This window comes from Pseudonaja textilis, chromosome 1 (assembly GCF_049901715.1).
Source record: "Pseudonaja textilis isolate UNSWEBS1 chromosome 1, rPseTex1.2, whole genome shotgun sequence".
In the NCBI taxonomy this organism is placed as follows: Eukaryota; Metazoa; Chordata; class Lepidosauria; order Squamata; family Elapidae; genus Pseudonaja; species Pseudonaja textilis.
The window spans coordinates 243,002,882-243,030,476 of NC_141990.1; the positions used below are offsets into that span (position 1 = coordinate 243,002,882).

Here is a 27,595-nt window from a genome sequence, read left to right on the forward strand (position 1 = left end):
AAGAAAAGCTCTACTTTTCCAATATTTAGGTACTCCAAAACAAAAAAACAAAAAAACACCACTCTATAATTGCATTTTCCTGTTAATGGAACTGTGAGGATTTGAAGAAACTACGTAGCTATGGCTGATTGGAGCTGTACTGTGGAAAAGGTATACATCCTAAAACACTCAAAATGATCAGCTTTTTATGTGTGTGTGTTGAGAGAGAGAGAGAGAGAGCACCTGGGGTTCAATCCTCACGGGCTCAAGGTTGACTCATCCTTAATGGGGCCCATATTGTTGGGGGCAATATGCTGACTAAATCGCACTGTGAAGTGGTATGTAAGTCTAAGTGCTATTTATAAATACCTGTAGATACACATTTTACATGTCTTGCCATGAGGAGTGTTCAGTTTTATTGCAGTACAACCCATCCAATTTCAGCCATATTGTCATTCAGGAAATGTTCATTCCAAACCAAGATGTGAAGCTACCACTTCTATCCGGTGTAATCAATATAACTAAAACAGTTATCCTATGCATATATACCAAGTTCCTATAGGTTCTGGTCACAAGGTACATAGCATCCTTCAGTATCATTGAGCTTTTAAGGAGAAAATAGCTGGAATCTCTTTTAAAGAAGCAATATATACAGGAAATACATAATTCAAACCATCTGACTTAAATTAATTCAATCCTAACTCTTAACCAGCTCAAAACAGTACTTAAAAGGTAGAGATCTCTACCCATTATACAGTATTTAGCTTGAGCTTTAGAAGAATCTATTTTCATTAATCTATTTAAGTGGACTTAACTGCACTTCTATGCAGCAGAGAAGAGGTGCAGGTATACCATGTATGTATAAGAACTCTTGAAACAGCGATAATAGTGTGCGTGTGGTCAATTAACTTGTTGGACTTATATTTCCTCTCCAAAAAGGTCACTAGCCATAGCTAATTTTTCTAAATCAGTCACTCCATCTTCCAGTTCTTTCTGCACTTTGATCAGTCTCTCTTCATATTCACCAGGAATATCTTCAGTTACAAAATCCAGAAGTGATAATTCATCTGCTAGTAGTTGTTTTTTGTCCTCGCTTTGAGTCTTGTTCCGTGATAATTCACAAAGAGAGTCGCTGCTATAACTGGAAAAAACAAATTCCAGGTTTCAGCATTGTATATTGGTATTAGTTGGACAAATATGTATATGATTAAAATTACATGTTTCAATGTACCTACATTTAAACATTCTAACATTTAAACTGGTTTTATGTCCCTTAAATGTTCTTTTTACAGTTTAGACACAAACCTTTAATAGTGAGTACATGTCAATGTAACCTGAACATGGCTTAACAATTGGACTGGTTTTATGCTGTGATTTAACAGAAAGGAAAACACCACAGAGATCTTGGCTTTTGGAATTCTTTCCAACCACTTAAAAGCTCTGCTTTGGTTCTTGTAACTAGGGGGTGGGGGGTGTCTAACAATATTCTGACCATGTGCTTCTCTCTAAAGGACGAATTGGGGGATTTCCATTTTATTTTATTTTTTTACTGGGCAACTTTTAGTCTTACATTTAGTCTCCCACTCAATCCCTACCTTGACACCCCATATCTGCAAACAATAACCAATACTGAAAATCTGAGTTGCATGACGAGCTACCGAAATGGAAACAGCATTCATTATAGCCCTCATTAAATCTCAAGGCAGCAACTCAGGGACTGATGTGTTTACCTCACAGGATAACAGGCAATGCCTCATTTTTCACAGGAAGGAGAGGAGGGAGAATTCTCCAGTCTCTCTGTAACACCTCTTGAAACATTCTTGTTTTACATGTTCCTACACATTACATGCTCCTTGGGATCAACAGAGATTCAACTGCATTTTCATGATACCTGTTGACATCAGGATGAGGTAATGCAGGCTATTATGTTGGTTTCTTGGAAGTTTTGTTCTCTAGCAAATAAATGGACTCGGGAATTAAATCATAGGAAAGTTTTGAAGTTATTTTACATCAGTAAATAATTCATTCACACTACATTAGATGTGAAGATAACCCTTGGAGTTTAACTTGATAAAATGTAGACAACATAATGAGCAATATAGAAAGTCTAATAATACAGTGAATTAACCATGTTAAGAGAAGGAATCCTCTTTACAATCAATGGCTATGGCCTTCAAGTGGAGTTATACTAATTTAAAAGTGCCACGGAAGTCACATACTAATGCCGTGATGACAAACCTATGGCACACATGCCAGAGGTGGCATGCAGAGCCTTCTCTGCGGGTACGCAAGCTGTCGCCCCAGCTCAGCTCGTCTGTACATGTGTGCACACCTCCCATCAGCCAGCTGGTCTTTGGGTCTCTGCCGCAGATGTGCGGGGGGGGCGCATCCAAGCAACACGGACACGTGTGGGGTGCAGGGTACATGCAAGAAGGCTAGGGTGCGCGCACAGGGTATTTTGGGGGTTTGCACACGTGCTTTGAGCACTTGGTGTTGAAAAGGTTAGCCATCACTATTAATGCTTCCAAGCATCATGATGTGATTGATCTTTATGACCTTTGTGGACAGTGATGCAAGTGACAATAGTGATCTTCCATCTGGGATTGATGGCATATTCAGGAATTTTATACCAGTAGAATAAAATTACATCTCTTAGCAATCACTACCTTTGACTCAGTTTGAAAACTTAGGGCTATGAACCTTAGTCTGATTGGTAACTCAGTAATATTAATAATTCCCTGCTGGACTACTTTCAGCCTGCCATATCATGAAATGAATCCAGGCCTATCTATCAGCCTAAATCACGCAGTACATCTCCCCCTCAGTTCCCCAAGGGTATTCAGTACAAACGTAACTACAGGAACAGGCTAATAGTGCTAATCCCCATGTTACAAAATGCTTCTACATTCCTGAACTACGATGAACCAGGTATCGACTACCTTTCAATGAAATATTTTTATAGTTCCTAAGCAAAGCAAGCTGGGTTGGTGTAGTTGTTAAAGGCATATAACTAGAAACTAGGAGAGTGAGTTCTAGCCTCATGTTGGAGCCAGCTAGGTGACCTTGGCCAGTCAGTCACGCTCAGTTTTAGGAAGAAGGTGACAGTGATAAACCAATTCTGAAAAGCCTTACCAAGAAAAATGGATTAGTTCACAAAAATAAAAAATGAACCCTGAGTAATGATCACATTGTATTGTGGCAGCCCTTAAACCACTTTGACCATCCTTCACTATCGGACTATGCAGACCGTACAAATGTGACAAATGTGTGAACCTCTGTTACATAACAACAATTTAAGCAGGTTAGGGCCAAGTACATAAAAAAAGAGTATTTTCCTTTTATTTTCCCCATTTTGCTGACTCATAAAAGTAAGTCAGCTAAAGCATTTAGTACAGATGGCTCTCCAACCTCTGAAAATCTACATAAGGCAACCTATTCCTCTGGTTACATCTCTCATCATTGGAAACTACTAGTATTTAACCAGAGTGTATTTGTGTTTAGTTTCAATGCTTCCTGATTTTGTATTTATGATTATGATGCTCCTGAAAATCAACAGTAATGGAAACTTTGTTTGAAATACACAGCAGCCTTAGAAAGTGGCAAGATGTCTTTCTTCTATCTTCTATCTCAAACTACACAAAATTGCTCTTGATTACTGCTAGTTACACATTTGTGTGTCCATTGTATTTTTCCAAAATTTAAGGCAGCCTTAATTCTTGTGGTTGGAAGCAATGATTTTGGTCAGGAGCTATGAACTGAAACCCTTAAGGAAACATTTCAAATAACTATTTCATACGAACGTTTACCTTGTCTTTTGAGTAATTTACCTTGATTAATTTCCTATAGCATTCAAATTGTTTTATATTTACATTTGCAGATAGTAAGAAGTTAATCTGATTTCTGCTTTGCCATGATTGCAAGCTTCCAACACACTTCTGCAGTAATGCTAATTTAATAGGCACAGGTGTGTTCCTCGAAACTGAAATATTTAGCCTGATCTTAATTTTCCAATGAAGTTCTGAGGAGAGTTTAATTCTATCTAATCTGAAATTGTACCTCTGCTTCTGACAAATCAACCCATGAGCACATGGGCACCGATCAAGAGCTCCATCTGGTTGCAGCTCCCAAGTAATTAGGTTGAGAAGCCCATCTGAAGGATTACGGCAAGGTTCTCTCTCACCAGGGAAGGGGCTGCATATGGGGAACAGAAGATCTGTTGAGAAAATTTGAAAAGTCTGTTTATTTTTATTATATGCGAAAGGTGAATTATTTATATTATTCATGGTACTTAATTTGGGCCACCCTTCAGGGTTCAAGCTGTCTCTCCAAACTGGCTTACAAGATGACTCAAAACAAATACTAGTATTTGTTATCTCCCCTAATAACATACTATCCAAAATGCTAAACATCAAAAACAGTATTATGAAAGGATCATTATTTAAAACCATTATTTAAGGATTTCTTAGCTATAATAATGATCCTTAAAGACTTGCTCCTGAAGCACTGGGAGAAGTATGCTTCTAATTTCCTCCATTTTGCAATGAAGGAAGATTATGTGTCTATGTGTCTATGTGTGTGAATACTGTTAAGGTATTTTCTTTTTTCCTTTATTATATCACTTTTAAAATTACACCATAACAAGTTATAACCGCAAATTAATGGGAGATGTTTTATCCAACTATTAATAATTTCAGAAAAAGGGGTTGAATTTACTTGAGCTAGACACAATATAGTAGTTACAACAAGGAAGCCCAAAGGAAAACTTGTCCTGATGTGCCATTGACACATACACATACTTAGCTTCACAACTGCCATGCAGCCTTATATACCAATAATGTTCCTGTTACAAATTTAACTGAATCAGAGAATTGGAAGCTACTATTTAAACCATTAAATCCAATCCCTGCTCAGTGCGGGAATCTTTTAAGCTTCTGTTTGAACATTCCAATGAAATAGTACCTACCACTGCCTGTGTTCCTTCATCAAATTCCCACTCTTAGGAAGTTTTTTCTAACAATAAATTGGAAAATGCCTCCCTGTGACTTAAAGTGTGAGATTCTGTATCCCCCACACTGGAATGAGTAAAAATAAGACCATAACTTTCCTTTCATCTACTTGAAGAGTTATTCTATTGGTGCAACCTAAAATTGGATTTGCAGCTACATTTGTCACATTTGCAGCTACATTACTCTGCTGACTAATACTCAGATCTGCAATTAAATACTAATACAAGATCTTTTTTATAGGTCTCCTCCATCCTACACTGTATAATCATTTTTAAAGTTTTATTAGGGAAGAACTTTGGACTTACATCTGTTAATTTTCATTCAGTTCCTCATAACTTGTTGTTCCAAGCTATTAGGAACATTTTGAATTTATTCATCTATAGTATTCACTATCCCATCAAATTCAGTATTATCTGTAAATCGGATAAGCATTTTTATTACCTCTTCATCTAAATCTTAATAAACATACCAAAGCATCAAGGCACTTATAATAATAATATTATAATAAGTGCCACAAATATGGCACTTATTTGCTATGTCTGTCCAGTTTGATAATGATCCAGTGGTAAGTACTTAGTGAATACAGATAGTCCTCGACATACAACTGGTTGCTTAATGACTGTTTGAAATTACAATAGACTTCCCAAAAGATACTTATCATCTGGTTTCAAAATTTATGGCCACTGTAGTGCCCCCAATCTTTATTCACACTTATGATTCAATTGCAGGGATGATGCAGCCCCTATATTCCCCCCCCAGCCATCCTGCCTGCTCCCAACCTGACCATTAAGCCATACGAGGGAGCCTAAAGCTGGTCAGCAGAAACTATCAGCATATGGAAGGGTTACATTCTATAGAAGTGGCCCCCAACCTTTTGGACACCAGGGACCAGTTCCATGGAGAGAGGTTTTTCCACTGACCAGAACGTGGTTTCACATGCTGCTTGCATCCCGCAGATGGGGTATCATTTATTTGCATGGCCCTGTTTCTGGCATGCTGCAGACCAGTACCAGTCCACTGACCAGGGATTGGGGACCCCTCTTCTATAGGACAAGGCCTACTTCCCATCCAGTCATAATGGTCATCACAATTTGCAAGCAAAAAGAACAGGCTCCATTATGGCCATAAGTTGAGGACTACCTATACAATTTTCAGGTTAGCATCTATCCGCTTAACTGTCCTTTTAATCATCCACTACATGTTTAAATAGCTTGCTAATTTGCATACCACAGCTGACTCTATGAAATGCTTTGCTGAACACCAGAAATGCCTACAGTTTTCTGATAGTTATTTGAGAAATAAATATCAAAATTGTGACAAGATTAATCTGGCAGGATATGTTATTGACAAATCCATGATGACGACTTCTGGTTATTACCACCTGGTTGACAAGGTGCTTATAGATCCATTTCTATACCTCCTCTAGCTTCTTCCCAGACATCAATGTCAGATTAACCAATATGCAGTTTGTTTTATCATTCTTTTTCCCTTTTTTGATGATAGACATACCTATTCTGCTTTGGTTATCTGGCCTTTCATCAGTTCTTCAGGCCTTCTCAAAGATAATATATGAATTTTCACTTAGTCAGTCCTTCAGTAACCAAGGATGCAATTCATGTGGTTTCTAAGAATGGACTTCATTCAGAAGAAGCACTCCCTAACCATATTTCTATTAATCTTTCTGCTTTCCTCCTGCCCTTCATATTGTTTGGTGGAACACAAAATTTTTATTGAAGAAAACTGAACCAAAATAAGAATTGACTAGATCTATCTCTCCTTTAACTTGTTAATATTTTGCCTTTCTTGCTGAGCAGCTAATCTATCAATCCTTTTTCTTTTATTCTGACAATAGATGAGCCTATCAGAGATTCAGGATGGTACAAAAATTCAGACAATACACAAGACCAATTCTAAGTTAAACTTTCTTTCTCCTCTGTTGTTATAAAGACACGAAGAAGGCTTTTAACTTTCCGTTTCCACTTTGAATGAACTTTCTGGGAAATATTCCAAACTTGCACCATCTCTATCTGGGCCATTTCACTCTTGGCTGTTTTCCCAGGCTACATTTCTTACTGAGAAGCTAAACTTTACTGCTATTCATGAAGGATGAGAAACTTAACCAGAATAACCTCTTGCAGGTAGCTTGCCTAATTCCACTGGATATTTGGATGGAGATAACTAGCCTGCTACTTCAGGATGTTCTTGCCCCTGAACTTTTAGACTAAGAGAGTTCTCTTTCCTTCCTGAAGGGTGGTACTTACACAGTTGCCACCACTGGAGTAAGCACTTGATTTTTAGAGAAGTTGGCTTTCTCCATGCTAGTATCTATGTATTTATTTCTTTTCTTCTCTCTAGCCTTTTTCCTTTTCATGTACAATAGATGGCTACTGTTTACTATTATTAAGGCTACACATTCTAGGGTTCTTCCAATCTTTGGGGTCTACAGCAAGGGACTTCTTAGAGCTCTTTATTTCCCTTCAATATCCTTTTCTTTATCACTTTTCAGTGGATGGTCCCATTTGCTAAGCAGGACTGGAAGGCTGTTGGACATCTCACCCTCAGCAAGGGTGACTCTGATTGGTCCCAACTGGAGCCTTGTGTAAGCTGAGTCTACTGTGGCCTCAGCTGTTCCCCATTTGGCATACTCAACTGCTGCTGACAAGGCCACAAGGGCTCATAATATAAAAGCCTTTGCTTTTCATTGGCTCAGCTGATTGCCAACCAGCTTATTGTTTGAAATTTCTTCAGACCCACAGAGGGATTCAACCTTGAACACAACCTGAGTTCTCATGCTAGGCAGAGTTCAATTCTCTTTCCCATGGTTTTAAAGCTAAGTTGTATGTGAATGATGTGAGGTATAAGTGGAATCAATGAGTATTGTCTTCTCACAAAGCCTTTTTTAAATTTTTACAATATTTTGCTAATCTCTGAGTTTTCATTTACTGACACCAGCTTCACTATGCCGGCCTATGTGACTTGCTCTGTGATCTACCCTCTTCCTGTTTTCAAAGTTTCACTAAGCTTTCTTCCTTCTTAGGAATTTCCATCTGCTTGTTGTTGTTTTTTAGGGCCAAGATTATGTTTGACTATAATCAGTTTCTTCTTCCTTCCTTCCTTCCTTCCTTCCTTCCTTCCTTCCTTCCTTCCCCTTTGAAATATCTGCAACATGTGTTCACCTTGGTTAGACAGATTTATATCATTGCCAAATTAATTCATTTAGACTTCTTAGCAAGGATGGATATTCAAATGTGCAATACAGCTCTTTGCTAAATGACCATCTATTCAGTGACCATTAAAAATTATCACCAGCACTGAATAGACTTATGATCCATGCCCAAAGTTACAATTGTTGCAGCACTCATACATACACACACACACACACCATTATCATATGATTGCAATCTGAGTGCTTGGCAACCTTTCATAGGTACAATAGATTGCCAGGAGTCCTGTAATCATGTGATTGCCATTTGCAATCTTCCTTGTCAGTTTCTTCTGGTAGGCAAAGTTGTAAGCCACAGCTATCTGACTGGTTCCTGGAGTTGGCTGAAGAAGGTCTACCCTGAAAACTCAAGTTTGATTTTTTTTTTTTTTTGCTTGGATTTCAGGCAGATCTTTTTCAGCCAGCCCTCTTTGAGAGTGAAAGAGCTGCTTAGCAGAGAGATTCCACCCTGCACAGGACGAAATCACTCTGGAAGGCTGTCAAATAGCCTGGCTAAAAGGGTCCTTCTTTGCACACAGAGCATGGAGAGAGGACACCAGCTCTAGGCCAACTAAACCTGGATCCCAAAGATCCAATCCCCATTCAGCTTGTCAACGCAAGGGGTTCCCTTCTGTGCAGGAGAGAAAGACCTGACCTCTTTTGGCAGGCAGCTCTTTCACTCCATCTCCTTAATGATTCGTGTGGTTGCTTAACAACCACAACCAAGGGAGCTGGGATTGTTAAATGAAGTGGTGTGTGGATATCTTACTTAAGGACTGCAACAACTTTCAACCAAAATTCCAGGCCCGATTGTGATCAATAAGCAAAGACTAGCTGTTGACACAATCTGCTTACTGGGGTTTCTTTCTGGACATCTTCAATGGACTGGAAGGATGGTAAGCAGCTGTCAATATCCTAATTTCCTTCCAAGAACTCTAGACTAATGTAGTTGTACCTTTTTCTTTGCAGTACCGCTTGTCCTCACATTTGTCAGCAGGGAAAAATAACTGTTACCAGACTTGATAAGATCTCAAAAATATTCTATCTATGCCTTTATTCTTGATCTGGCAGACACCAATTTCACAAGCCAATGGTCCCAGTTGCCATACAATTTCTTACAATAGTAAATCACCAGCTATCACAACTCTTGTCTTTATCTTCTTTTAGGACATAGCTATCCTTTGGAGATTTATGATCCTCTCTTTCTATTGTCTTTTTCTTCCTCTGAACATTGAGCCTATTTCATCTATGAGGGCCTGAAAACCATTCCTGACATCAAATAATGAAGAATATATCATATGTCTCTTGCTTATGCCTGTTACTTTCATTTATTGCACTTGCACTTTATTGCACTTGATTATCTGCTTTCTTAAAATGAAGAAATGCTTCCATAATATATATTTCTGCCGTGTAACTTTTCTTTGAACGGATAAATCCACTTCAAATTTTTATCAGTGAAATATAATCACTCATCAATCCAATTTTCAAGGAAAGCAACAACCACGATTTGATGCAAATATATTTCAGGAGGTTTTTCTTCAGGCAGCAAAATATGCTATAAGCAATGTGGGTCAAAATGGAATTTCAGTCCATTCATCTTCACTTCTTAAGAATCTTTCTACTAGCTGTATGCTGTTTGTTCTTGTCCTTTTCTCAGGTTAAGCACAAAGTCTTGATTGTTATGGAATCCCCCTTAAATTCCCCTGCTGCACTCCCCAAGCAAATGCACTAGTTCTCTTTGTTTATTCACTCAGTTTCTCTGTAAGGAATCTATTCTTCATTGAAATGAAATGTTAGAAGATATAAAAACATGCTCATTTGAAACAAGATGCTTACTTGTGAAGAATATTACATTAGACTATTTCTCTGTTATACAGAGTATTTAAATATTAACAACATTTAATATCTTAACAGAAATACAAACTCATATATGCAGATATTGTAACTTGTTCTGTTAATTATCCAGAAGAAACAAGAGGAACAATTTTTTAAAAATATAAAAGTGACTGACCTTTTGTAAATGCACAGCACAAACCTGGATTGCAGTCATGTTGATTTTCACAAATTGTTCCATTTTCTCCTTTTGAGACAGCTTGCATGCACTCACCCCATACACAGAGCTGTTGTCCGCAACACTCCACATCCCGAGAACAGTGCTTAAAAATAAAAAAATAAAAAAATAAGAACACATCCACAGGAACAATTTATTGCAAGCATTATGATCTGATCACAGACTTAGATCTACAGCTTTAATTTCTAATAGAAAAAGTATCATTAAGCATAATCCACATAAATCTTTGGGGTCCCCAATCATTTTTTAATAATATAAAATAAAATATTGCAGCCAAAATATTTGAGAACCGCTGATCTAGAAGCTGTTTTTTTTAAAAAAACATATTTTACATTTTACAGAAATGGGTAATAAAGTGCATGTATTCAGAAGCCATTTCATCCACGCTTTTCCAACTCTAGAAACTGTTTTGTGAACAAAATCATCAAGTCATGGAGCCTTGAGATGAGACATTATGTATAAGCATAATGCAACAAACATAGCTCAATATTCAATCTTTTAACAATTTAACCCTAACTTATCAACTTATAGATAGAAAAAGAAAGTGGATAAAAATGAAATGCTCACTCCGTGTTGAGGTTTGCAAATGTGACAGTTGTACGCCAAATCAGAGAATGCACAGTATTTTCCAATTTCACAGTCTTCGTCTATAATGCACTCCTGAGAAGAAGAATAACAAGTCTTCAGTAAAAGTGTGGTTATTCAATAAAACTGCAGGCAACCAAAGATCCATTTTTGCTCCCAAAGCACCTAGGATAGCAATGTCACAATATTGTATATTATATAAAAACAGTAATAAAACAATCGTAATTTCCCAAAATGAATTTATTTTATTTTATTTAGAAAATGTATTGGCTGCCCATCTTACAATAGGGCAACTCTGGGCAGCTTACAATTATAATTTAGTTAAAACATAAAATGTTAAAATCAAACCTTACAGCCAAAGGTTTGGGGAGAACTGGAATGGAAGGGGGAGATCTGTTCAGTCAACCACCTCCAGCATGCCTCCCCTCTGCCGGCATGAGTGGTATATATAGTGTTTACATACAGAGTTCCATCAGTCCAACTAGTCCTAATGTTGCAAAAGTGCTTTAGATTATCATTTTTATGAGTTTTTTTTTCAAATTATATGCCCCAGACTACAGACCAAATACACAGGAAGCACACAACTAACATCAAAACAAGAAAAACTGGTCTGTGTATATGGCTCCCCCTGACTGATTGCCTAACCCTGTACTGGACTAATTTATTTAATCATATAAAATCAAACATTCCAACAATACCAAGGGGTCTAACAGGTTGTGATACCTTTTTCAATGCAGATATGCATTGAAGTACAAAATACAGGTAGCCCAACAACTGGTCAAAGTTACAGATAGACCTTTAAAAAAGCTACTTACAACCCATCGTTAAAGTTACGACTGCTAACGCATTTTGGGCACCAAGCAACTGACTCACATTTAGAGTGTCGTTACATAACTACGATTTGCAATGCAAAACATGCCGATTCAGAAAATTGATTTAACAACGATATGATTTATGTAACACCTGTGAAGTCTTGCTTTATGACCATCTTAAAACTGGTCCTAGAATGAAGTCCAATCAGAAGGTGCCTTAACTTATTATTGCAACAATTTAGACCAAAATTCCAGGTTCCACTGTGGTCATATGTTAAGAATTACCTGCACTTAGCAAATACATTTCACAGTAACTTATTGTACTGAAGGCAAACCAGTTTTCTCTAGCACTGAAGAATACAATGTCACATTTAATGATTAAACTTCCCAATTATGCCAAGCAAGTGAAACAATTTCTAGAATAGAATAGAGCTGGAAGGGACCTTGGAGGTCTTCTAGTCCAACCCCCTGCTCAAGCAGGAGACCCAATACCATTTTCAGACAAGTGGATGTTATTAATTCAAAGCTATTTATTGTTGCACATACTGAACTAATGACTGAACCCTCAGGACAAACCAAGGAAATAATAGATTTGCCAGACCTAAGGTGTTCTTGGATTTTATTAAATGAAAGGGTGGACGCCCTCCACCCACCTCCTGCATCCTTACTATGAACATACTCAGTCAGGCTGTGCAAATAAGTCTCCATTTGACAATCCCTGTGACAAAGTGGTGGTATCGGAACTGACCTCCCCAACAGTTCTGGATAGAACAAGACTTTACCCTACTGAACAGTGGCTCCCTTGTGCAGACTTTTGGCTCTCCTTTTAACTTCTACTCCTGTATTAGCCTTACTTAGGCATGTTTGAATATCTGGGGCTTTCCTAGCCATCCAGCCACAAAGTAATAGTTACTTCCAAGTTCCCTCCTCCCATAAAGTCTGATTTATATTCCTGATGCACTTAATTCTACAGCCAACATTCATGCTGTCAGTCTCAATAGCAATCTCTCTTCAGACAGGAGAAAAGCAATCACGTCAGTTTTAATTCTTTGCAACAGCTCCTTCTTGACCAAAAGTCTCCTGCTGCTAGCTGTTAAATTTTCCACTCATTCTGCTTGACCCATCTGAACGCTTCTCTGATTGATTTTTTTTCTGCACCGTCTTGAATATTTGGAAATATGCTGTGTTTCATGTAAGAATCAAAAGTATTTTAGCTGCAAGATCTTTTAAAGAAAGGTAGGGTTTCAGCAAGTCTCCATGGAGAAATAAATCTATGAATTATGTAATGAGCACAAAATGGTCATGGCGCAAAACTGTTGCAAAACGTATTAAGAACTACATACATGGATAAAAATCAAGTGTGTTCACTAATAGAAACAAATGTAAATATCCTAAATATCAAGCTTACCTCCTCGAGGTGGCATCCACAGAAAAGATTAACCACAGCCTTCTTCTAAAAGATTTCTAGAATTTCCCAGATTGGCTAACCCACTAAAATTCTTGGCACCCTTCAACTGCTAACCAGGGCTGATTTCTACTTAGTTCCTAAGATCATCTGAGCTCAGGTAGAAGTTGCCACTTGCTGTGGCAGTATACTTGCTAGTAATGATCAAATTACAAGTGCAATTACTGTGGCTTGATCCTGGAAGGATGGATGGATGGACAAAACAAACATGATAGTCACAATCTAGAAACCAATAAAAACCTGGTCTCCTATAAACTATGCTCAATTCAAAGCAGTTCCATAAGTGAGACACAACTATGTTAGTGGTTGTCATCCAATTGTGTGCTATCCCTTTCAGAAAAGGAAAGCTATGAAAATGAAGGCTTTTTTTAAAAAAAAGAATTGTCCTGAATTTTTTAGCTTCTGGTTAAGAATAAGAAGTTGACTTTTTAGATCCTTGCAATGTTACATTCCCTGAAATATAGAACATGAAGAATATTTCTATATTTTATGACTTTATCTTTTTTTTGTTCAACTGCTGGGCTGCATTTTTGGTTATTCTACAACATTTTCTCTGCTTATCAGGGAACATAGAGAAAAGCTTACTGGTTATTTTGTAATCTGAAGCAAGGGGTACAAATCTAATTTCTGATCACATTTGTGTGTTGTATTAAGTTATTAGATTAATATAACTCCACATTGCTTTAAGCAATACTCATGTTTGCATTAAGATTTCTTATCCACACAATAGGAAATTTCCAAATCAAAGCCACAAGCAAGCTAAAATCAATATTAATTACATTGCAATCTTCTCTCCAAGTATCTTCAGTCTGCAACACCAAACTTCCCAATAATTTAGAGAATTTAGTGATAATTACTTTAAAACACATGACAGTATGCCTGGCATGTATGCATGACAACCAATGACAAATTACAGTCACCAGAGTAGACCATAAATATGAATAATGCATATTATAATGAACTGTCGAACAATCCTATGTTTTAATCACGCCATATAGGTTTTGACAACTTTTATTCATTTATTGATATGTTATTTTTCAAAACAAGAATTACTTACATGATTTCTCTTTCTGTCTTCTTGTATTGATGTAATAATAGTCTCAGAATAGCTAGTAGATCCAGTTTTGTTATCCGTTACCTAAGAGAGCAAAACAGGCACACAGTAAAGCAATGGTTTTGTCATTTAATAATGTTCTAGTGCTGGGTTTTATTTTGTTTTTTGTTTAAATCTGTGAACGGAACTATCACTTTATAATTATGAAACAAACAATTTTGAATTATAATATGAAATTGGTGGGATTTGGGTTTGGGACAGGTGAATGAGATTTAATCTTAGTATCTTGCAGAACCTCATCCAGGTTCCCTAAACACAATATTATATATAAAAAAATCTGAAGGAACTACATGTTAATGAAGTTACAAAACATAAGCACTATTTGCAAAAGAAAAGAAAGAAAGAACTAATGAAACCATTCTATGATTTTACAGTAGAGAAGGATCTGTGACAATCCAAGACTGTTTTACTTGTTTAATATTGTTGAAAATCAGTTAATAATGCCCTCCAGATGTGCTGCTTGATGCTGGTCAACCCTTATAGGTGGTGGCCTGATTCAACTGAAGAGGCTTTTTTAGAACAGCCTGCAGAATCTATGCAAAATCTCTAATCTACATTCTGAGAGAAAAATGGCCAAGATTTAGCTGTGCAACTTTATGCTGTTTTTAGAAAAAATAAAGCCGGAATCAGTACATTAAGCCTCTGACAGAAAACATTTAACTTTTGCTCTTAGAATTTGTCAAAATGCCCACAATATCCCCACCAGCATCATTATTAAACCTTTCTCCTACAGCCTTAGGAACTATGACAGCAAGTAGGAAGCATGCAGTCAGTTGAAAAAATGTTGCCCACGATTGCTTTAAAATAGTTTTTAGAGATCTCAACAGAAACTGGAGGGCCAAGCCACAAAATTTTATTACAGTTATGCAATAGTTTAGATTTGAAGGCCAAAAAGTGCTTCAGAGTATATGATAAAATAAGACTCCAAACTGCAACTTCTTAAACCAAATGTATCTCTAAAAAGCTACAATTGGGTGAATTATGAAAATTATACTACTAATGCATCTGGTGAACACTAAGTTGAAGAAAATCAGTGAAGACTGAAGGAAATATGCACATATAAAAATGCATAAAATGAAAACATTTCACCTTATCAATTTCTTGATGTCTGTGTATAGTTTTATTTCCAACTTTTGTATCTGTGTAGGATTCATTATGGTAATTGGCAGGAAGCTTCTGAAATTCAATTCCCATTATCTTTTTAGAGCCTTCTTCCTCTGCTTCCATCTAGAAAGATTATGATTACAGTTACAAATACTATGTAAACATCTACATCAGTAAATATGTATTTCCAGATAGACTCAGCTTTGCATAGAACAAGTGACTGACTTCATTATCCATGCAAAGTTGTTAAATTTATAGAGCAATATACACATGCACAAAGTTCATTCAAAACTTTACTATTTGTGGTACTGTCTGCCTTGTCTGAAACTGCAGAATATTTATTTTCCAATACAGAGAGGTTTGTTATGCAGAGGATATGGAAAATCCTTTTGAAGGTGAAAGGTGATATTTTTGGAAAGGAAGAACAAGTTGGCAGCAATAACAAATTTCAAACCAGAAACAATTTTCTCTTAAGATTCTATTCCTAATTATTTTCTCTGGATACTGCAATTCTTCCTCCACTACTCTTGAGTGTCTATGCTGCACCCATGGTAATTACCTGATTAAACTTCAATTTCCTGAGGCTACATTACCAATTTAGTAAAATTACGCAGCTATGTTATCCTTATGAATATGAATAGATACAATCAAAAGTTGCTCTCCAGCCTTTATTCCAGAAATTAAGATGTATCTGGATTATAAACAAAAACATTATTTCATGTAGATATTTGGTGTAAACTTCAAAATATGAAAAACATATTTATATTATTACTTCAATAATGACCATGGTAAAATTAAAAATACTGCAATTTATACTTCTCATCACAGGAGGCAAAACATTCGACATGGAGTTAAATAAAATCTTTATTTGTGAAAGATAGTAAAGAAAAAAAATTAAGAAACGGGAACAGTCTAGAATATGTTTCTTTGACAAATGATTACAAACACACCTATTTTCTTGTCATTGTTGTTATCTTATTCAATATTTGAAAAGGAACAGCTAGCAATGATTTTGCTATTTGATCTCTTGGACAAAATAGTCCACACCTTCTCTTAAATCTTGGCACCTGTCCTAACTCAAAAGAGCAAATGTACATATCATGTTTGTCTTTAGCAAATAAACAGTAAAGCCAATCAAGGAATAACTGCTCTTCATTGGGGAAAATCTGATGATTCTTCAAAAGCTGCTTATTTTGAGTTATCTGAGGCAGGAACACAGCCAGATTGGTCAACCAAGGAGTTTACTATCCATCTTTAATATATTACCAAACACTCATCTATAAAGCCCTTCATGGCTTGGCTTCTAGGTATGTCCATGACCATCTCCAATAAAGAGAACTGGCATATCCTATTTGCTCATATCTCTTTTCAAGAGATTGGGGGGAAATTGTTTTTTCACTGTGAACTAACCTATCTATCAGGAATCATTTTAAAATTTTGCAAATAAATAAATTATCACAATTTTTAATTCTCATTGTACTCACAGCTAAAGGTTTACCATTTAACCAATCACAGAGGAATAGAATTCTTAGGAAGGGGAAACAAGATTGTCATAACATTAGGGATCAATCTGAATACAAATGGCACACTCTAGGCAAGTTGGTCTTATTGGCAGCATAGATCATTCTGCCAAATACCAGTCAAACTATTAGTAAGAGAACTGTCCCATCTTTCCCTAATTGCAGTGTTAATTTTCAATGTTGAGCTTATCCCACAGCACATTCTTATGACAAGCAACGGGCAAGTCATTTTAAGGCTGTTAGGCAGTCAGTTTTCTCTTTCATTTTACAATAGAGTCAAACAAAAATATTAGGCACAAGGCTGAAAACTGTGAGCAAAATAAAAAGTTTGACTTGCTTGCACCATTAATTCAGCTTCAATACTTGAACATTGCTTGGTCTATAACCGTGATGGCGAACCTATGGCACGCATGCCGGAAGTGGCACACAGAGCCATTTCTGCTGGCATGCGAGCCATCACCCCAGCACAGTTCCACTGCGCATGCGTGCGCGCCTCCCGCCAACCAGCTGATTGTTGGGTATCTGCCACACATGTGCGGGAGGGCAGGGTGCATGTGGGAGACACGTGCTCATGTGCAGGGGATGGGGGAGCACAGGGGGTCATGCCTGCATGTGCAGGGGGGTGGAAGTGCGCACATGTATTGCATTATGGGTAAAAGCACACACACATGCACACACACACAAAAATGCACGCTTTTGGCATGTGACAACGAAAAGGTTAACCATCACTGGTCTCTAAGAATCAAAACATGAGATTATGCACTGACACAAAACTATAAGCCCAGTTCATGTGAACAGGAGTAGCATAATAATTAGAAGTATAATTTCCAGAACTTTAAATCAAACCATTATGTTTCAATGTATATTTTAGTGAGAATGAATGCCTGTATCAATACAGAGACACTCTTTATTATAAGTCTACCCTGTTGCTGCTTATCTTAAGGCAGAATGGAAGGTGGGAGAAGATCAATGCAATTCTAGCTTTCTACAGCAATTAAAAATTCTCAGCACGTCAAATGGAAAGGGAGTACATTGTTTCCAGTGACATTTGTCTGAGTTGCACAATGTGCTGGTGACAGAAATCAGAAGCAGAATCACACCAAGACTGGCTGTGTCCCAGAGAAACACAAGAATGTTTATAAACAGGCTATGCTTAATCTCTAAAACAAAGTGCTGGCACCATCGTGCCTAGACAGGTCTTCTGATAGGAAGCTGTCTTTGCTTCATCCCAGATGAAGCTACTGTTTCCATTTACAGATGCGAGGAAACTCTGCTCTTAGTCAAGAGCACTCACGGCCCACCAAACCCAAGCCTTGATTCTAGACCCAGAGGCAAACTGCAGGTCAAGCACAACATATACTTGGAAAACAGAAAATTAAGCAGAAGACTCAGCTGTGAAAGTACAAAGTACAGTACTAGATCTCAGAACAAAGGAAAACACAGGAACATTTTTTTCAGCCTGTCAGGAAAGCAGATTTGAAACAGCTGAATCACTTTCAACTATGTAAACAAAAGCTGGGCTACACCAAGAATATTAGGAGTACTGAAGACAGACTTAGCAGCCTTTTTGGTCAGAATAAATGAGTATTTGAGGAGAGAGAGAATAATAAATCCATGAACAAATTTTTCTTCAAAAAAAGTTGATTTTACACAGCAGGATCTTGTTTTGTCTTGTCTCCATTCCCTAAAACACGATGCTTTTCAAAATCATGAAAGTATTTTTCCCCAGGGTGTGGCCAAGGCGAGGGCAGGGAAAAAGAAAATGGATAACAGATACAAATCTGCTTTGAGATTCAGGATCATCAGAACAAATACTTCTTTTTAGAAGCCCAGATATAAACAGTCAAGCTGATTGGCAGATAGATCATTCACAATGAAGAATGAACAAACAAGCCAGGGAAGCAGCAGGGAAGAGGACGGAAGCATACATCATGACATTCAAAAACCGAACAGAAAAGAATGAGTTTCCTACCCAAGTATCATAAATTGTACACAAGTTAGTAGGGGCTGACATGTCCAAGGCAGATATTTAAGCAACATCACCTCTAGCTGATTTCTAGAGAAACAAATAACAGAATAACAGAATCGGAAGGGACCTTGGAGGTCTTCTAGTCCAACCCCTTGCTCAAGCAGGAAACCCAAAACCATTACAGACAAATGGTTGTCCAATCTCTTCTTAAAAACCTCCAGTGTTCCAAAGCTTCAGGAGCAGGGGTGGGATGCTACTGGTTCGGCCCCGTTCTATAGTACCAGTAGCTCTGAAGAGCAGCAGTCCCTGAACCAGTTCGCCCAGGTTCTTGGCTGTCCTTTATTTCCTGCTTTTTCAACCTCAGCTGCTTTGCGTGGCATAGTTGAGGTTGAAAAAGCAAGAAAGAAGAGGTTTTTCAAATGCTGCGCACCCGTTGTCAGCTGTCCGGGCAACGCAGCTGATTTTTTTTTTTTTTTTTTTTGCAAATGCTGTACACGCACACGTAGTGAAACAGTAGTAACAGCAGTTTAATCCCACCCGTGTTCCGGAGGCACATTGTTCCACTGATTAATTGTTCTGACGTTCAAGAAATTTCTCCTTAGTTCTAGGTTGGTGGCTCCCCTTGATTAGTATCCATCCATTGCTTCTTGTTCTGCCTTCAGATGCTTTAGAGCTGGGGTGTCAAACTCTTGGCCCCGGGGCTGGATCCAGCCTGCAGGGTGATTAGATCTGGCCCACGGGGCCGCCTGGAAATAGTAAAGGACCCGCCCTGCAGTGCCTCTACCAGCTCAGTTTTCACTGGCAGAGGGTTGCAGGAGGTTGTCCCAGCCGAAAACAGAGCTCAAAAGCCTGTTTTCACTGGCAAAGTGCTCAGGTCACCACAGGCATCCCCTGACACATGATGTCACCCTGGCCACACCCAACCGAGCCCCCCAAGGTCAAACACAACTCTGATGTGACCCTCAATGAAATAGAGTTTGATACCACTGCATTACAGAATAGGTTGAAACCAGTCTTCTTTATGGCAGCCAATTAGATATTGGAATACTGATAACATGATATCCATGGCTATTCTGTTTAGGCTACAATATTGTCTGGAACCAGTAAAAACGCTCCTGGCAATTTCTATGTGATCTTCACTGCTTCCCAGGCTGGTTTCAATCCCAAGGCAAGGTGTTGGTTTTAACCTATAAACCCCTACTGCTTTTAAGGAATACCATTCCCAAGCAGGTTAAGCCTAGAACTATCTTTATGGTCTTTTCAGTGTCAAGCAAAGGAACATTTAGGTTTTTTGGTCTTTTGAATAATGTTTTACTGCTGTTTGAATTTTAACTTCCTTAATTTATATGTCATTGTATATGACTTTTGACATCTAGAGGCCATATAGAGAGATCCTCTCCACAAAGATCTACCCCAAATCTGTTCTTCCAAGTTCTCAATGGTGCACTCATTGTCCCTGTAATTGAGTTCAATCATCTTGTTACTGGTCCAGCTCTTCATCTCTTTCCCAGCATCAAGTAGGGCATGTCAAATTTTTCAGCTTTCAACTTCCAAACATTAGAGGTGCTCTAAAGTTGTGACATGCCTTGGAGATTGTAAAGATATTTTGGTATCTTTAATATAATTTAGATGTGCTTGGTAAATAACTACATACATATCATAACTTTTTAACGTTTTGATTGCTTCATTAGAGCCTTACTGCCTTATTGAAGTTTTTACTTGATCTAGTGGTTTTATTATTTTCTCTTTGTCTTTTTTTTATAGGTTTAATATAATAATTTAATATATGCTTGCAGTTATTTTTAATGTATTTGAATTGTTTGGAGTTTGTTCAAAACCACATCAAGGGGGGGGGTTGGTTTGTTTTTAAATGAAATGTGGTATAAAGAAGTTTCAAATAAATAAGAAAATCCAGAAAATCAAGGAATGACTTCTATCATGAGAAATTATTTTGCTGTAGTTGTAACATTTTTTTGAGATTCGTGTATTATGCCATCAAGGAAATGACTTGATTATTTGGGACAATTGCATAAAATATTGTTGCATAAGAATAATTGGTCGGCAAGTTGTTGAATTAATACAAAAATTACTAAAAATAAAAAGTTTAATTGAATCTTGTGGGTAATGTAGGTTGCTATGAATTTAATAAAACAGTAATATCTAAGCCACACTGAAGCCAGCCCTGGGCCTGTTTCAAGCTGTTGCTTCAGTTTATGCCTCAGCTGTTATTTTCTTAGTAGCAAAGCTCCAATAATTAATTCCAAGGTATAGAAGAGTAGGAGGATGTGGTACCTTGCTGTTTGGACTGAATACCTTGCAAGCTGTTGCCCAAGTATCTCACTCCAGATAGAATTTTCTTAGCTGGCTAAGAGAAGCTGGCATGAGCACCCGAGAGGAGGAGCAGCTTAAGGACACCATGAGCTAAGCCCCCCCGCCCACCCCAGTGTTGATGAATAAGAGGTCTAGGATTCAGAAGTAAAAAAAGAAAAATCAAGCATTTAAAAAGACATAGACAATTAAGCAACAACTAGAAAATACACTGTTGTATAAAGTGTCTATTTAACAGGATTTACTTCTTCTAAGAGGGTTTGGTATGCAGCCTATTTTTCCAAACTTGACTAATATGAAATGTACACAGCTCCAAATCAAATCAAATGGGGTTGGAAACTTACTAGCTTGATGTGCACATTGTGCTATGTCAGTTTAGTTTATTTAGATGCAGATTATATGAACAAACCACTGTGCTTTGTAAACCAGGATGTATGGCTTCCAGTCCTGTCCATCCATAGTCAATTGTAGGTTGGCAAAAAACAAACAAACCAACAAATCATTTCTTTCCAAAACGGCACATTCAGAATATTTGTGAAATATTCAGAATATTGGTGGGAGATATATAAGATACAAAATATTTGACAATAAATATTTCTTATATGGTAAAAGGGGGGGAAACTCATAGACATTTCCAAAATTCCATGTATATGTATACATAATTAGTCTGTAAAGCAACAAACCTGCCAGTACTATTTAATGAAGCAGATGGTTTTCCTTCCACGCAGTTACTGATTTAACATTAGAAGATCAGCAACAGGAACATGTGCCAAATTAGATGTGTCCATTATTCAATACGTAAAAATGCTTGAAAACTCAACATCAGTTTTTCACATCATGAAAACAGTTAATCAGGATGAGAAATAAGATCAACCTATACTCCACCTTAATGTTACCAGTCTGAAAATATGTGCATGATTCCAGGGGAAGAAAAATGAAAAATAAGCTGAAAGTGATTTTTTTCCTTTCATATAAAATAAAAGCATAGATAAGACAAGATTGCAGGCCTACTGTATGAATGAGGAACAAAAATTAATGTCTTCTTTGTAAGGGATTTGCAAGTAAATTTCTACATAGATATGATGGATAAATCAATTCTTCGGCATGCATTTTACAGTTACAGATACTCTTTTTATTCTGCCTCATTTTTCCTACCCTCTTTGCCTTTGACACTTAAGTCTTTTGACAAACATAAAAATAGTTGCTGATACTGGTGATACTTAAATAAAATATTCACACCCTTAATGTTTCACACTCTCTGTTGCCAATTGCCTAGGACAAGTCACCCAAATTAACCTATTAGGTTGAGCAGGTAGATTCTCCACCATTTTATTACACGTCATTATTCTCATTTCGCAGACAGATACATACCTTTTCTTCAAATATTCAATTAAAATGGTAGTCATTTCAGCAGCATAGGTATGTTATATTTTAATCTTGTTGTTGTTAATCTAAAACCCTGAGCTTATAAAGCATACTGTAGTGAGATTTCTCTATCAGCTTTAAACATTAAATTCTTATTCCAACTCTCCAGACAAAAGTCTTACCTCTTTGACTGCATTGGTCAGCTTGTACTGAGTATCCTCCATCAACTCCTCGACTTCCTGGAGCATTTCATTCAGGCTAGTTTCATCCTTTGGAAAGCTTAGCAGTATCTCCTGCGGTTGCTCCTTTTTCTTACTGTCTGAAGCAGGGGCTGAAAAGACCATGCCCAGAAGAGCCGGCAAGAAGAGCAAGCCAAGCAGAAACATCCTCAGAACTGCTGTAATGATTCTCCTACAGGCAAATACCAGAAACAAAAAAAAACCAATGTCAATCTTTTTTTTTTTCCCCAGGGAGAAAATGTCTTAAACGAACTTCCAAATCCTCATTACTGATATTAGATGATCGAAACTGAAAGCCAAGAAGATGACTCATTCAAGTTCTAAGAATACTATTTTCTTCCAAAAGCTGGATCTTCTACTCATTACATTAACAGTAACCTTCAAAAATGCTGGAGGACTGAAATTTTCTTTTCAGAATCCCAGCTGCGACAAAGCATTCAAATTTCTTTTCACTTTCCCATCCCTCTTTTCTCACACCTGGATAGATATAATATCTACCACTGGGCTTGCCATTCAACATTAAGTTATTTTGGAGGATAGTTGCTCTATAGGTTCTTGCTTCCCCCAATCCTTTTGATGATTTCTGCAAACCAAGCCATATTATTATACCATCCCTTTGTATGGATACCGTAGTAGAGTTTTAAAGTTGTTGCATGAAGCAACACCTGCAGGTACTCCTTGTTTAGTGACTGGCTCGTTTAATGATTCTCCAGAATTTCAGAAGTGATGAAAATGAAACTTTATGAGCAGTCCTTGCCTTGCAGGTCTGCAAACAAAGGAAAGCTAAATAATAAGATCATAAACACATTTGAAGTTTTTCATTTGGCAACTGCTTTGCTTAACAACTGAGTTGCCAGGCTCCACTGTAATTGCTAGTGTACTAGAGTCTGTCCAAAAGGAACCAAGGTGGACAGGCCAGTAAGAAAAATTAATGAGGACCATCTGTATGCAACCCTTCTTCTAACAACAAAGCATCTTGTTTGATTTCTCCAAGCTTCTGAGTTCCATTAACTAGAAGAGGCTTCAGCATATATTTGCACACGTGCCAGTAGAATTGCCAGAGGGATTTGGGGGTGGAAATGATGTGAACTACAGGAGAAGTACATCATCTCTACAATATGAAGTACCTTTTTGAGATAAAATCTAACCAACTTTGAGTGAATGGTGCCCTTTTGGCTACATAAGAACAAATTCACTCTTTGAGGAAATGAGTAGCTACTATGGCATAAGGCTCCAGAGTCTGATCCACAAATATAAAGGACAACTGAACTGTATTTAAGTATTTAAGATGTACCAAATGTTCTTTTTTAATTATAAATGCTTAGAAATGTTCCTCTACAGTTTTACTGCCTACTTACATTTTGTTTAGCATCTTAGTTTTAAATGAAGACAGAAAGGGCAGAGATACTGTCCTATCTTATATGCACCGTAGATTTTCTTATACATGGATATTCTCCATTTTCTATTTCCATGAAAGTAACAATATGTAGAATTGGCTACAAAGAAAATAATGTGACCTTTCCAATCAGGGCAATTACAAAATTTTCTAAATGTATCTGTCTTTGAATCCATGTTAGTCACATTTCTAGCTCAAGAACCATTGTCTTCCTGTGGACAATTCCCCCATACAACCATTCTCCATATATATGGCAAATTTAATTCATAGTTGAGTCTAACGTATTCTGACCCACAAGTGAAGGATTTGATTTGTCCTGGTTTCCATCTCAGTACTAAAGTTTTGGAATATCCAAAATATATGATAATGAATGGATTCAAGTACCAACAAGCAATTCAGGGCCTGACCAGAATCTTCACCTGGCTTTCATGCCTAAGATGGGACTAAAATTCTAGGGTCAGCGCTTCATTACTACATCAATAAAATCATTTTTAAAAAGAGCAGCCTTAGAAAGCGTAAGGCGAAAAGGCTCAAAGTTCAGGGAACAGCTCTCTGCCCCAGTTGCACTGAGGCTATAACAATGGCCTTTTTAACCATTACAACACACCTTGCAAGCAGGCAGAAAAATAATGGTCCAGCCACTCTTACAAAAAGGTCTCAAAGGTGCTTTTTTCAAAAGGCAACTGGACTTTGTTTTTTCCTTTGAGGAGGACATTTCTCTTCTCATCTAAAAAGCTTCTTCAGTTCTGATTGGATGGGGTTGGGTGAGGGGGAGAAATGGAAGGACTTGTACAGATAGTCCTTGACTTACAACAGTTCATTTAGCGACTGTACAAAATTACAACGGCACTGGAAAAAAAGTGCATTATGACCATTTTTCATATTTAACAACCTTTGCAGCATCCCCCATGGTCACTTGATCTACGTACAAATGCTTGACAATTGGTTCGTATTTATGACAGTTGCAGTGTCCTGGGGTCATGTGATCCCCTTTTGTGACCTTCTGACAAGCAAAGTCAATGGGGAAACCAAATTCACTTAACAACCGGGTTACTAGTTTAACAACTGCAGTGACTGAGTCACTTAACAAATGTGACAAGAAAATAGCAATGGCACTTAGACTTATATATCACTTTATAGTGCTTTACAGCCCTCTCTAAGTCAGCATAAGCCCCCCCCAAAAATCCGGGTCCTCATTTTATCCACCTCAGAAGGATGGAAGGCTGAGTCAACCTTGAGCCTGGTGAGTTTTGAACTGCCAAATTGCAGTCAGCCAGCGATCAGCAGAAGCAGCCTGCAGTACAGCACTCTAACCACTGCACCAAACTAGTAAAATGGGGCAAAACTCACTTCAACAAATTTCTCCCTTAGCAACATATATTCTGGCCTCAATTGCGGTGGAAAGTCGGGGACTATCTGTACTCCTTTACAGGGATTTGGTCGAAATCTTTCCACCCCCACCATCCAGTCAGAACTGAATAAGTTTCTCGCATGAGAAGCGAATCATCTTCCCCAAAGGGGGCAGGGGGTACCCGAATCCAGCCGCCTCTTGGGGGTAAAAAAAAGCACCTTTGAGACACCAGCGACCCGGATGACTTGAGAACCTCCAGAGATATCTTGCAAAGAGGCATCTTGCGGCGCGCGCCCTCGGCCGGAAGGCTCCCGGCTCTTCCAAAGCGCGGAGCTATCCGAGAGCAGCATGAAGCCGCGCGAAGAACCGAGCCGGCCGGTACCCGAGGAAGGCGAGAAGGAGGCAGGAGCAGACTATAATCCAGATACGCTCCATCTGAGCCTCGAGGAAGCTTCCCCCAATCCCAGCCCTGAGGAGAGTCGAGACCAAAAGCTCTCCACACCGCTCTTCTAACTCCTCTCAGGCATCGCTGCAGACTCTGAGGGGGCGGGGGACACGTTCGTCGAGCGCGCGGGTCGATAGCTTAGACGCATAACAAACGAGTAAATTAAATAGCATCTTTCCATCTTCCTACCCACCAGAGAAAGCCTAGAAGAAAACCGTTTTGGGGTTTTTTTTTTGTTTTTGCCCTCCGATCAGTTCCTGGATCTGGAAAAGGCGCGCTAAGCTCCTCCTGGGCCTGCCTCGCCGGTCTGCAGTCGGTCTCCCTGGTGCGCCTGAGCGAGGGATGCGTTGGCACCTCCGCACCTCCTCCTCTCTTCCCCGACTGGCTGGGTCACCCGCCCTCGGGAGGGGACGGTGGGGGTGGGGAGGGACGAGGAAAGAGCCTGCGGGGAAGCTCACGTCAAACCTGGGGGGAAAAAAGCAGCACCAGCAGCTCCCGCGTGCGTTCGCGCTACCGGCTGCCCGGGGGCAAAGTGGACGAAATGGGTGGGTGGGATTAGGAGGGGGCGCTGGTGAAGGAAAGAGCTAATTAAACAGCCCCTCCCTCCGAAACTTCTCTCTTTCCCCCAATCTCCCCTCCGCAACCTCTTCTCCCCCACCCCGCTTCCTCACTTTAATTAACTGCCCGGGAGCGGAAGGTTGGTCTTTGTGGGGCTGCAACCCAAAATATCCGCGACGCGACTCAAGCGATGAGTTGTAGGCCGGCTGCACGGACTTGCGAGGTTGTTCCACCTCCGCTGCGATAAAACTACGTGCCCTTGCCGTGGTATAAAATTGGGGTTGCTTTAGAAGACGGGGAGGGGCGGGGGAGGACTCGTTTTTTCGTCCGAAAACAAACACTGGTTTTACTTTTGGATTTACTTTTGAGAGTCTTTCTCCAAGAGGAGCTGGAATGCGATCCGACTCTGGAACAGGCGTCGTCCTGTTTTCTCAAAGGAATGTGGACTTTTAAAGAAACATTTGATCGGTTCTACCCTTAAAGAGTGTCTTTTGCAGAGCGAGGCATTGCTGAAGCTTATGGCAGAATGTACTTATTAGCTTTTTTTTCCCCTTTGTGACAGGCTAATGTGACTGACGGTGTAAACATAATTTAAGGACATTGGTTATTTTTAACTTTTTTAAAATAATAATACTCCTAAAGGAGGGTTAGGGCAGGAAACTTCTTGTTAAGTACTCGCCTAATTGAGCAAATACAGGTAGTCCTCAACTTATGATCAGAATTGAACCCAACATTTATGTTGTTAAGTGAGGAACGTGTTAAGTGAGTTTTGGCTCATTTTATGATATTTCTTGTCACTTTTCAATCACTGCAGTTGTTAAAACTAGTAACACAGTTGTTAAGTGAATTTGGTTCCCCGTTGACTTTGCTTGACCCTGGGACATTGCAACCATCATAAATGTGAGTCAATTGTCAAGCATCTGAATGTAAATCACGTGACCATAAGGATGCTGCCAAGGTCCTAAGTGTGAAAAATGGTCATAAGTCACTTTTTTCAGTGCCACTGTAAGTTCAAATGGTCACTAAATGAACTGTTGTATGTTGAGGACTGCCTGTATAGAGGAATTCCACCATTGGAGGCCTAAG

General features: G+C 38.5%; 1 protein-coding gene across 3 annotated transcripts; it reads right to left on the reverse strand.

Annotated features, from left to right (window-relative positions):
* Positions 1–760: 760 nt before the first annotated feature.
* On the reverse strand, positions 761–26,911 carry DKK3 (dickkopf Wnt signaling pathway inhibitor 3). 3 transcript variants are annotated; one of them, XM_087921133.1, is made up of 8 exons: positions 26,623–26,911; positions 22,703–22,931; positions 15,324–15,461; positions 14,178–14,258; positions 10,826–10,918; positions 10,199–10,343; positions 4,036–4,192; positions 761–1,120 (listed from the first exon to the last, which is right to left on the reverse strand). In XM_087921133.1, the coding sequence occupies exons 2-8, from the start codon at positions 22,904–22,906 to the stop codon at positions 898–900; spliced, it is 1,041 nt and encodes a 346-aa protein (XP_087777259.1). In that variant the 5' UTR covers positions 22,907–22,931; positions 26,623–26,911; the 3' UTR covers positions 761–897. The 3 variants fall into 3 exon arrangements, with proteins under 3 accessions (XP_087777259.1, XP_087777258.1, XP_087777257.1); XM_087921132.1 differs by having other exon boundaries at positions 26,145–26,754; XM_087921131.1 differs by lacking the exon at positions 26,623–26,911 and adding an exon at positions 25,725–26,262.
* Between the last annotated feature and the right edge of the window lie 684 nt (positions 26,912–27,595).

Excerpts from the sequence above, each read along its gene's own strand:
- DKK3 (XM_087921131.1), bottom strand. The coding sequence starts at position 25,786 with ATGCCTCTTTGCAAGATATCTCTGGAGGTTCTCAAGTCATCCGGGTCG. Across the intron at positions 14,259-15,323 it reads GACATCAAGAAATTGATAAG|GTAACGGATAACAAAACTGG; the intron begins GTGAAATGTTTT and ends TTGCTCTCTTAG. Across the intron at positions 10,919-14,177 it reads AAGACAGAAAGAGAAATCAT|GAGTGCATTATAGACGAAGA; the intron begins GTAAGTAATTCT and ends TCTTCTTCTCAG.